The sequence below is a fragment of the Euprymna scolopes genome, chromosome 20, assembly GCF_053919585.1.
Source record: "Euprymna scolopes isolate OS-2025 chromosome 20, ASM5391958v1, whole genome shotgun sequence".
Classification (NCBI taxonomy): Eukaryota; Metazoa; Mollusca; class Cephalopoda; order Sepiida; family Sepiolidae; genus Euprymna; species Euprymna scolopes.
The window spans coordinates 82702802-82715794 of NC_136501.1; the positions used below are offsets into that span (position 1 = coordinate 82702802).

The 12993-nt window shown below is 34.4% G+C and overlaps 2 protein-coding genes across 4 annotated transcripts in view; one reads left to right on the plus strand and one right to left on the minus strand.

The window, feature by feature from the left end:
- Positions 1-12993, minus strand: part of LOC145241499 (serine/threonine-protein kinase 33-like) — a 306331-nt gene that overhangs the window by 197727 nt on the left and 95611 nt on the right. The gene's annotated exons all lie outside the window — the stretch shown is intronic.
- LOC145241501 (uncharacterized) overlaps positions 1-12993 on the plus strand; it is a 38734-nt gene that overhangs the window by 15556 nt on the left and 10185 nt on the right. For both annotated transcript variants that reach the window (XM_080104520.1, XM_080104519.1), the window contains exons 2-3: positions 4955-5114; positions 7791-8122. In XM_080104520.1, the coding sequence (XP_079960646.1) occupies positions 4961-5114; positions 7791-8122 (486 nt within the window). In that variant the 5' untranslated portion in view covers positions 4955-4960. The remainder of the gene's footprint in view (positions 1-4954; positions 5115-7790; positions 8123-12993) is intronic.

The window sequence follows — 12993 nt, forward strand, 5'->3', positions numbered from 1 at the left end:
TCTATAACATCAAATTGTATAAATTAAAGTTTCCTTTCTCAATTGAAACAAACAACATATCCCACACTAAAAATGAGGATTTTACTATTGCCTTTTAGATCATTTTTTAACAATGTTTCTCTTCTTACTTTCAGCATCAGAAAATATAATTTTCTACACGTGTTTCATGCATACCACACAAACGTATATGTGACCAACATTTTACCTCTGATACATTTTTTTCCAATTTCCTTTCACCATTGTCATTATCATTAGTACAGTTTTCGTTTTGTCTTTAAAATGAAGTTGTACATGTTTCTTAATACTTCGAAACCAAATATATCAAAAAATAATTTTTTTCACTTACAAAATTTTCATGATATTTCTTTGACAATCATATTTGTTTTTAATTGAATTCAGCATATGATTCTTACTGCTTTATCACCTTTTATCTTATATTTCTTTTTCTTCATGCCAAATATTTTAAATATCAATTTTTTGCTCATTTCTTAAATTGAATTAAAAAAATGGATTTTTTTATTCCACCAATATTGTATAAGGCTCAATTCCATTGAACACAGTGTTTTATATAGTAAACATCAGCATTTGTTTCTATTTTATTTCAAATACTGTTTCATTTCACTTTCTCGATAATCATTTACATCTTTGGGGTGCAACAGGGAACATGTAGAGTGATATATCAAACATGAATTGGAACTTTATAACAATAGGTATCTAGAATTTCCACATACCAGTGTGGATAGTTTTAAATATTTACAAACTTACAATTTACACACTATAAACAAATGTATCTTTTTTTCTTTTCTTTGCTTATTTCTCGAACCTAAACTTATCATTAACTAAACCTAAACTTTGTTTACTGCATTTTGTGTATATATTTTATAATGGGTGAAATAAACAAAACTTAATTTGGCTAATATCATTTGTAGTGGCATGCACTATTGACATATATAAAATCACAGGTGACAATCCTTGATTCCAGTTTCGTATAAGCACAAAATATCTATCATTATTTCGATTTGTTGTTCATGATAAAAATTTAATATTGATACATTGTAATAAACATTTCCATTGCTTTTATCTTTTTATCAATACATATACTTGGTTGATAATTAGAGGACACAACTAACCCTATACTTTGCTTTACTTTGTTTTGTATATATATTTTGTATTGTGTGGAATTAACAAAGATTCATATGCAGGAATCTGTTGATACATTCCAAGAATCCCAATGCGACCAACAAACTTGAAAGACTACAATTTCTTTTTACTATGACCAATAAGAAAGCTCAAGGACTAAGTTGTTGGACTCATCCTGATCACCATTTTAAATTATTGTTAACAGTAAGTTTAACATTTTAAGTACAGAATAATATTTCTTTTGACATTTATAAATTACTATTTTCTGTGACAGATGTTACTTTTTCAATATTGATTGTACCCTCTTTTGTGTTTTTAAATTTTGCATACAATAATATTAAGCACACCATACCAAGACCACAATTTCAGTATCTAATAAACTTCCTACCAAGGTCAATGTTTTCAAGTGACAACGGAGAGTATTCATGTTATGTTTCACATTTTTATGTTTTGAAATATTTTGCTGCTTAATATCAAATTCAGCAGATGAGTTCTTTCTTATGCATCAAACAATTACATTTTCTGATATTCATTCAAACTAATTATTGAAAATCAATTTCATATTTTCTTTACTAAAATATTACTATGCTTGATTTCATCAAGTGGTGCGAATCTGTTTTTTACACTAACAATGTGCACATTTTTTGAAGAATAAAGTTTTTTTTTTTTAAGGTGGTGAAGGTGATCCGGGGAGTTTTTTTTGTTTTTTTTTTCCAAAAAAGGTACTTTTTACGAATGGGTATCCAAGAAACATTCAGTATTTTGTCGGAAATTAAGATTTTCATTGACAACTCTCAATACTATCAGAAATGACCAATCTACACAATACAAACTAACTGTTTTGTTGGCTTTTTATTCTAACTCCAAACTAACCCATAACTACATATTGCTTTTATTTTGCAAATTTGATTTCCTTTAGTTTATATTGTGTAGCTGAATCAGAAATTGATTTAACTTTTGTCATTTGTAATTAACATGCTTTCAGCGCAATTACTACAGTGTAATCACACATGATATACCAAAATAAAAACACTTCAGATAAAGTCTTCTTACATAGAATTCAGTTTCTTACATGACATCTGATGAAGTCAGTACAAACGTTACAAACTAATACTTGAAAAACAATTTGACATTTACTGTACTACAATATCATATTTGTATAGAAGTAGAAATCTGGATACCTATTCTGATACCTAATAAAAGAAAGGACACTCTTTGGGGCGGATTTTGATGATAACAAGTCACTAATAAGAAATTATAATAAACATTGAAATAATTTAAGAATTTTACCAAAATAAAATTGCATGGTAATCACCCAATTTCTGCCACAAAATTTTGATTGGCAAAACTCATAAACAGAAAATATATATTTTCTAATTTCATCTTTTTTTTTTACATAATCTGATTTGATGTTTTCCTAAATATTCAAATCACTATTTTTTTGCTGCTTAATATCAAATACAGCAAATGAGTTATTTTTTATGCATCAAACAATTACATTTTCTCATTCATCCAAACTAATCACTGAACATCAATTTCATATTTTCTTCACTAAAATATTACTGTGCTTGATGTCATCAAGTAGAGCGGATCATTTTTTTTTCATTTGTTCACACATTTTTCCAATTTATATATATTTTGTCTAAGATTCCTAGCCTATGTCATTGCATACCAATCTGTTTATTAAAAGTTAAGGTTCACTGTAAACACATACGTTACACCAAAATAAAAACGCTTCAGATAATGTCTTGATATTCAATTAAGTTTCTCACATGACATCTTATGAAGTTAGTAGAAATGTTACAGACTTTTGAATCTCAAACACTTTCAATACTGTGCACTGATATTTTCTTTTTTGGAATATAAGCACATTCATGATTTTTTTTACAAACGCCAACAAATGTCACATTTTGTAGCAATGTACTGAAACAATTATAAAAATAGGTATCTAGGAAAAGGCCACTACATATGTTATAAATTCCAAATTTCCACAACCTGGCAAATACTGGTACACGCTAGCAAATTTAGATTTGTAATTACAGAATATGATTCTAATTTTTTCCTTTGCTCTTTATTCTAACACTACACTAAGTTTACTGTTTTATTTCGCTACAGTTGATATTGTGTAGAACAATAAGAAAATCATAGTGAACAATGCATTCAACAAAATTTCACACACATTTCTAGATACCTATATCTAATAAGTTCAAAAGAAAGGACACACTTAGGGAGGTATTTTGGTGGTCAAGTCACTAAATAGAGATTAGCTGGTTTCCCGGCATAGCCCAAGATGTAATAAAGATTGACTGAAATACATGTTCTAGCTGGTTTCTAGGCGTTGCCAGGGATGTAATATAGACACATTATGTTGTATATTACCTGTTCTCTTCTCCCTAAGGTAAAACAATTTCATGTACATGCTGTAAATTACCTACACTAGGGATAAAACATGAACAATACCAGTCCTAGGGTAGATAAAACAAATAATACATAGAGATGAAAGATTCCTCTCCCCTAAGAATAAAACATATATTCAATATCTGCTTTTGTTTTTTCATTGTTTATACGGTCCCGAGCAACGCCGGGTAGCCCTGCTAGTCTATAATATAAATATCACCTGTCTGTTTAAATGTATGCATGCATGCATGTATGTATGTCTGCCTAAAACTTTCGACTGAGCTGACGGATTTTCACGAGATCAGTATTGTTTTCAAGCTCAACCCTCCAGACGACAAATATTGAAAAATTGGCTATAAACATTAATTCTTTCACCCTCAACTGGGCACTTTTCTACAGGAAGGGGTCACTTTTTTCGCCGATATTTTCGAAAGTCATCACTTTTTGATTGACTAGCCTTAATTTAAACCTTTGTCACTTCCGGTTTGGCAATGGACACAACAGCAAAGATGTCACATTTCTTTTTTTTTACATTCCTTTCCTCCTTCGTGGTACGGTTCGAGCCTGTCTGCCTACTATCATTTTTTTTTTTTTTTTTTGCTCAACACACACCTCCAAACACCTGGGCAATGCCGGGCACCCAGGCTAGTCTAACATATAAAGTTATTGTGTTAGATGTTAAAAGTTAGATGAAAATAATATTTAAAATGACAAGTCAAATTTTGCTTCAAACTAGCCAATTTTCATTTGTTATTAATGTACCATGTTATTGGCAATATAATAACATTTTTCTGTAATTTATTTTAAAATTACTTAGTCTAATCTAGATGACTGGTAATATGAAACATTTTTAGATAATCACCTAAAAATAAAAATCAGCTTATGTTAGTAATAAAAAAGACAACTTTCAATAGAGTTACAATTTTCTGCATACTTTTTTAACAGGGATAATGAATTTTTATTTTTTTAACATATTCTTGCAATGCAGTGAAAAAAAAATAGGCAATATCTGAGTACTTTTAAATTTCAATATTTAAAAAAATCTCATAACATCATTTGTAAGCAGTCAATCCTAAGCATAAGTCAAATGATGTAACTCATTATTTGTCTACAACTAAAATTTTATTTCTTTTTCTGTATAAGTTTAAAATAAACATTAAAAATTAGAATAACTTGACTCTTTTCTAATCAATTCCAGGTAGGTACATCTAGTATTATAAATCGAGATTATAGTCTGAGTTTTTCATTTAATCCTTGTTAAGTCTCTCATGATCCTCCATTTATATTTCTGTTCATTTTCTCTTATTTTATAGCACAATATCCAGTGTCACGTTTCATCTTATATATTAAGAATACTGTGCGCATGAATTGCAAAACATAAAAGGTGAAGCATTTGTGTGTTTTCATTTTGTTACAGATCATCATGTCTGCCTCACAATTAATGTTCATAAAAGCAGAGGAAGACGACAAGGAAGTATTAAAAAAAAGAATCAAAGAATTAGAAAATGAAAATCAAACTCTGAAACAAGCGCTGGAACAACTGCAACAACTTCAGGGAAAATGCTGCGATTGGTGTGGTATGTAAAAACTTTTCTTTATATATACACAATAGATAAAGTGTTATTTGTAATGTATAGCAGAAATATTTAACTTTATATTATTTCTTTTTTTTTTTTACAAAGGAGTTACCACTTATCAGACCGAGGCCACTCGAGGATAAGGGTTAATGAGTGTATGGAAGTCAATGAGAAAATGTAATAATCGTTTGTAGTGGAAATCTGGTAAAGAATTACTTAAGGGGACAGCTCATCAAGAACTTGTTCATGTTGGACTTGAAGACGACCATATTGTAGTCAGCTGGAAAGCAGGCAAATGGAAGAGTGCAGTTCTAAAAAAGAAGCTTTGTTCATGGAATCTACATTTAGATTTAGGCACAGATAAGAGTGGGGAAATTATTGATAGTGGTTTCAGATAGACGAGTGTTTTTCGTAAAATCAGGCAAGATTGGACCATAGATTTACATTAAATATACTGTAGACGTTAATTGTTCTTATATAGTTATGCTAAATCTATTGTTTACATAGATTGTACATGTTATTAAATACTGTTTTTTTTGACACATTGGCACATGTTGATAAGTTATTATTTCATCTTTTTTTTTAAACTATGTAGATCTTCTTTTTTTTTTTTTTTTGAAGTACAATTGACTAAAATTCTTTCTTTATATGGTAAATAAAAAAAATAAAATGAATAATATAGCCGAGACCCGGATTTTGCTGAAACCTTACACAGTGAACTATATTGTTTAACTCTAACATTTAATCATAACCAGAAATTGACAGTTTATATACTTCCAAAATGTCCTTATATGTGATTTTGAAGCTTTTAAACTGTCTATTCCTGACTATTTGCATAGTGTGTGCATGCATGTGCGTGTGTTTGTTTGTTTGTGTATATGCATCTGTGCGTGTGTGCGCATGTCCACGTGTTTACGAGTGTGCATGTGTGTGTCTGTGTGTTTTTTGTGTGTGCAGGTGTGTTTTTTGTGTATGCAGGTGTGCATGTTTGTGTGTGGTGGTTGGCTTTGCCTTGTGTGAGATCATGATTTCCGGTCGCTAAATCACTATAGATTGTCTTTATAACGTTGTGCTTTATAAAGTATTTATTTATTGGCAGAATCGTTTGTTCCTTGCTAATGGAGTCAGAGATGGCTTTGTGGCTACCGGCGGTAATTGTGACGTATATGATTTATGTAAATGTTAATTTCAGCTATATTCTCACCATGATAAACAGTTTGTTCCTTGCTAATGGAGTCAGAGATGGTATCGTGGCCACGTTTGAATCTCCCAACCGATGGTAATCATGATTCCCTGCACTGATGATACCTGAAAGGATGAAACACCGAATAGACCAAAGGAGATTGCAGATTACATTGTTATGATGACTGAACTTATGCATTCATGGCTTGAAAGTTTCATCTCTCTGTTGCAGATATTAACAATGTGAGACTCTAAGAAAGCAACCTGTATCATGGACGTGCATCAGAAGCAGAGAAGTGTCATTGAATTTCTGGCAAAAGTACATTGAGAATGATAGTGACAATATAAAAAAAATAGAGTCTGGAGCACAAAAGGTTGTTTATTTTAATGATATCACTCCTGTCTTCGTAGCTCTTCAATTTTTTGAGTAAAAAATAAAATAGAAGGCTACACTTTTGGAGTGATCCTTGATTAATTCATGTATTATAAGGTAGTATAATATATTGTGTAGATTTAGACGTGATGTGTTAAGTCTTGATTCTACTTTGATTTCATTAAAAAATTCAGAAACAATTTGTAAGATGTTCTTCTTGCAGAATTAAAAGTAAGTTTTTTATTTTATCATCCTTATCATCATTATTATATAGAAGTATTTTTATTATTATTATAATTATTACATAGAAATATTCTTATAAAGAGAGATTATTTTGCTATTTAATTTACATGTGTTTGTGGTGCATACAAACACACATATGTAAATTACATGGCCATACTGAAAAAATGCTAAGATTAAGTAATATTAGTGATTTAACCTGCATAGAGTGAGAAGAAATGAGAGAAAAAAACTAAAAGATAGATGACTTGTTTACTTAGCAACTTTGATTCAAACATAACTTAATCCCACAACTAAAGTATATTTTAACATGTATTCTATGTTATCTATAATAAAAATCTCACCTGTCTATTTAAATGTATGCATGTATGTCTCGCAAAACTTTTGGCAGAGGTGACAGATTTTCACAAAATCAGTATCATTTTGAAGCTTTGGACGACAAATATTGAAAAGTTGGCCAAAAACTCCCCCCTTCACCCTTACCTGATGCCATGTTTTTCGTTCGTTTTTTTTTCCATCACGTTCGCTGTTTTTTTATTTTTCAAATTTTAAAAAAAAGTTTTAACATGGTTCGTTTATTCTTTATTTTGCATCAGGTTCGCTGTTTTTTTTTTTTTCGATTTAAAAACAGTTATAATATTTAAACAGGGTTATTATGCTCGCTTATTCTTTATTTTCCATTTTGTTTTGTCCCCCCCCTCCAACACACCCTCACCACACTCGGGCAATGCTGGGTACCTCCGCTAGTTAAAGTACGAGCCTGGGGGAAACAAACGTTGATTAATTCACATTTAGGATATAAATAGGTGATATTGAGTTTTGGAATCTTTCAAATTTTTGAGTTTGAAATGAATAAATGAAATTCTTTTGTATTTCTTTAGAAATTCTGATGCCAAGTTCTGACCAAGAACGAACTACAATCAGCAATTGGCTTGAAGGAGTAGTAACAGCTTTAAAATCCCAAAAAGGAGAGTCAGAACTGATCATTGATGATGATGATGATGTGGAGGAGGAAGGTATACAAAATTCTTTAGAAGCCACGGGCTCCACCCTGCCACTTCTGCAATCATCACCTTTGCAGCCGTTATCATCACAACCATCATCATCACTACCACCACCACCACCACCACCACCACAGCCACAGAGTTTAGGAACTTTGCCAGATTTTAAGATCAACCCCATGATATCAAGTGCACAACCAACTATTGTCAGGGTGAGATTTTCGTTTTGGTTTTTAATTGGGCGAAAAAAAATAAAACAGACTTTATTAAAAAATATTTTGTATCTTTAAATGGTATTTATCATTAATCAAACAGCTAAAGTTATTTTGTGATATTTTAAAAGTTGGATCGAAATAGCATTTCTACATCTGCAAACTCAAACACTCTCATCCGTTTGTTGATCATCAAATTCGATTCAACATCTGTTTTCCCTGGTATCATCAAGGCAACAAAACTTCTGGACAATCTCAATAGCTTTGCGATCCAAATATATGAGTTCTCATCTGTCTCCATTGTCTTATATTTCCTGCATACGAACAGTTTTTCTTCCTGTAATTCCACTGCATTTCTTGCACACTCAAAAAGTTGAGTTACACTTTTTTTTTTTTTTTTTTTAAATTCAATTTTCACCCCAAACAAGGCACAGTGCCACTTTGAAGCAGGGGGCTACTATCAGGGACATAATTTGCAGGGCCATTATGAAGGGAGATGAGTAGAAAGATGTTTGTTCACATTACACTTGAACTTCTGCATATCAGTACAGTGGGGAAAGCAGAATCCCGGAAGGGAGTTCCAAAGATCTGCAGTTCTGAGGAAGAAACTATTGGAGTAAAAGGCTTTCTTGCACCTAGGGATCTCTACTGTAAAGGGGTGAGACTTAGTGGCTTGTCGGGTTTTTCGAGGGTAGTTACGTCGAGGAGGTACAAGTGTTTTCACTTCATCAGAGCATTCACCATTAAAGTATTTGTAGAACAGAAAGAGGGATGCAACATCTCGTCGATGGGACAGAGGCTGAAGCCTAGATGACAGTTTAGGACCTATCAGGTTGGTGACTCTCTTTTGAACCCTGTCCAGGAGGGAGAGACAAGCAGCAGATGCACCAGCCCAGATGTGACAACAGTACTCCATACATGGGCGAATGGTGGCCTTATAGAGGTACAGGTTACTTTTAGGTGTAAGTAGTTTTCTAGCATGGTAGAGGGAGCCAACCTTCCTTGCAGCAGCCTTGGCAATGCTCTCAATGTATCTATTCCAGTTCATATTCCCTGTAAACATTAGGCCAAGGAGATTAAAAGAAGTACTTTCAGGCAATGTGTTCTTGGCCATTGCTATTGGTGGTAGAGAATGTTTCTTGTAGTTATTGAAGGAAACAAGCTTAGTCTTAGCAGCATTGAATGTGACCATCCATTTTTATCTCCATTCCACTACTGATTGGAGGTCATCCTCTAGTGTTTCTGCCATTTCCTTGGAAATGTGTTCATTTGTTTTCCCCTCATATCTGTTATAGAGAGTGGTGTCATCGGCAAATATACCCATCTCCGAAACAATTTTATCAGGGAGGTCATTTATGAATATCAGGAATAATAGAGGTCCAAGGATAGACCCTTGAGGTACTCCCGCATTTATGTCATATTGTTTAGATGTACGACCGCCGAGGACAACTTGGATTTTTCTCTAACTTAAGAAGGATTTAATTACATTATGTATTTTTCCAGTGATTCCATATGATCTAATTTTCCTTAGAAGACCATCATGCCATACCCTGTCAAAAGCCTTAGATATATCAAGGGCTACCGCTCTACCTTCCCCTGTTTTGTCCAGTGAACGGTATATACGTTCAGAGACTACAGTTAAGATATCTGCTGTTGAACGGGCTGTCCTGAATCCATATTGTTTGTCAGTCAGGAGTTTAGCAGCTGTTAGGTGCTGGACTAGGGCTTGATTAACTAAGGACTCAAATATTTTGGCGAAAAGTGGGAGGAGGCTAATGGGGTGATAATTTAGTGGGTTAGTTCTTTTGCCAGAATTCTTGAAGACTAGTAACACAAAAGCGGTTTTCCAGCAGTCGGGAAAGCAAGATTCGTTGAGGCATTTATTGTAAAGTTTGGAGAGAACTGGAGCAACCTCGGCAGAGCATTTTTTAATAGCACAGCCGGGATGAGATCTGGTCCACATGCTTTTGAAGTGTCTAGGTTTTTTATAATACCATGTACCTGAGAAGAGGTGATTTTCAAATCGTCTAGTGTGGCGTCTGTCCGCAAAGGAAAGTCAGGGAGGGAGTGGTGTGCCGGGTCCAGTGTGGAGTTTGAGGCAAACCGACTGGCAAGCAGATTAGCCTTGTCAGTTGCCGTGCAAGCAACCTCATGATTGTTTGATAGTGGGGGAATCGTTGACTGCCCATTATTTACTACGCTGTTGTAGATTTTCCAAAAATCCCGGGTTCCTAATTTCTGTGCTTCAATGCGTTTTCTGGTGGTTTAAGAGTAATCTGTCTTAGCAGTCACTATCACTCTCTTACAATTATTTCTAGCTTCTATATACTTCTGTTTGTTTGAGCTGGACTTATGTTCGTTGAATCTGTGGAACGCATGCTGCCTTTGACAAATGGCAGCTGTACAAGCAGAAGTAAACCATTGGGGAGAGTGGGACTTGCTATAGAATTTCCGTGTGGGAACATGTGCTTCAATTGCAGTTTTGAACCATTCAGTGGTCTCATTTGCACACTGTTCCGCTGGAAGAGAAAAGATATTTTGCCATGTGACATCTCTGATGAGATCCCTGATGGCTTCCCAGTCAGCCTTTTTGTAATACCTCGTTGTTTTGAGTTGTGGGTTTTCAGTTTTAGGGCGAGAATTTAGGGTGATTTCTACCATTATCACAGCATGATCAGCATTCCCAAGTAGGCTGTGAGCATTTGTTGTACAATCATCGGAAACTGTTGTCAGAAAGAGATCTAGAAGTGAGGCATGTTGATCTTGCTGGTCTGGGAAATGTGTCGGAAATGTAACCATCTGAGATAGGGAATGAGATATAGAGAAGCTATGTGTTGTGCTACCAGCTACGTCTGTGTAATTAGAGAATCCTAGCCAGTTACTGTGGTGGATATTGAAATCACCAAATACATGTACTTGTGTGCTAGTATCGAGGGAGAGTGCTATATCTATGTTGTCAGAGACTTTGTTTATTAGGGTACAGTCCTGGGTTGAGGGAGAGCGGTAGAGAAAATACAAGTAGCTAATATTATGTTGTATATTTAGTCTGAAGCACGTAAAGGCCTGGTCGTCTGATTCTAGTTTTATTTCTCTAGTTAGGGGGAGGGTGTTACGAATATAGACTCCAAGCCCATGCATATGTCTATCCGAGTCCTTACGACAGAGTGGGAGATAACCAGGCATATTAAAGTGGTTAGAGGGAATGGAGGAGTGAAGGTTAGTTTCACTTAATGCTAAGATATCCGGGGTGTTTACAAGGAGAAATGATTCAACATCATCTAAGTTAGTTCTAAGCCCACGGATATTCGTAAATGCAAGCCTCAAGGGAGGAAGCAGGTTGGTTTTCTTTGAGTTTGGTCCTTGTTTAAACGTAACTTTTGCTTAAGCTGTCATTTCATTTTATTTAATTTAAAAGTTTCAGTTAGGGTGAGTGAGTGAGTAAGGGGGGTGCTGGACAAGTGGTTGTGCAGAATATCAGACAGGCAATACAAGTAGACCATCACCTGTCCTCACCCACAGGATTGTGGCCTCAGGAAAGCCCACCGGAGATGAGTGCAGGGTCCTTTTCCATGCACGACATGGCAATGCAAACATCCCAATATTATACAAGTGTTGATGGAGTAGCCGCTCTAAGCACTACCAAAGAGTTAGGGCTCCTGTACTATCAGTTGGAAACAGCAGCCAGGAACTGTCAATCCGGTACCCTCAATCCATTAGGCAGCCCAATCCAACTGCACTCCAGTTTAGGGGGATGGAATGTGTGGGGAAAAGCAGCGTTCATTGCCCTAGTCAGGAAACAAGGTCAACCATTGGGTGATTAAGACGAGTCCCTGTGATAGCACCTCTACACCTGGCTAATAGGCAAAGAAGGAGTATGAAAGCCAGATGATAGACAGAGCCTATCCTTAAGCAGTTTAGGTTTGCCAACCGGTGATTTGTTCGAGTCACCAGCTCTAGGAAGGTTGTCGTCCAGGAATGAAGAGGCCTTCCTCCTCTAGGTTTAGCTTCAGAGTTTTCCTTCTCCTAGATGGATGACCTGGGAAGATCTACGGGTCCTTCAGCACTGAGAGGGTTTGCCCCGCGACTGGGTCCTAATCCAGGTATTTCTGCGACCTCGCATGAGTAGTTAATAGTAATTGATTATTTAAGTTAATATCTACTGAAAAATTTCACTCCTCCAAAGTAGTTAAAAAGGGACATTACTATGTTTTCCATTTTCATTTTTAATGGGAGAGGGGATAGGTAAAAATTCATGCAGTGGAAGCAACTAAATTTGCAACAGCATTGGTTTGAGAGAGACGAGTTAATGTATGGTTAGATATAGTTTTGTAAGTTTAGGAATGTATGGTTAGGTATAGTTTTGTAAGTTTAGGAATGTATGGTTAGGTATAGTTTTGTAAGTTTAGGAATGTATGGTTAGGTATAGTTTTATAAGTTTAGGAATGTATGGTTAGATATAGTTTTGTAAGTTTAGGAATGTATGGTTAGATATAGTTTAGTAAGTTTAGGAATGTATGGTTAGATATAGTTTAGTAAGTTTAGGAATAGGATAAAGTGTTAAAGTATGATTTACTTGATATTAGAAATTATGATTTGGTGCCCAAACTGAATATTTAATATGACTGAAAGATAAGATATATGCTCAATATAGATACAAGAGAACATTTGATTTGGAGTACAGTTATACCTGATAAATATAGGTTATGGCGTATTCTGTAAGTATAGTTAAATATAGATGGATGGATAAGTAGCATGTTTTCACTGTATACGAATGCATGGAAATTTAGACAATGAGTAAGTTGCCTTCAGACTTCTAACGAAGGAGGATAGCTTCGCCTTTCTCTTAATATCCAGAAGCTTGTATTATAATG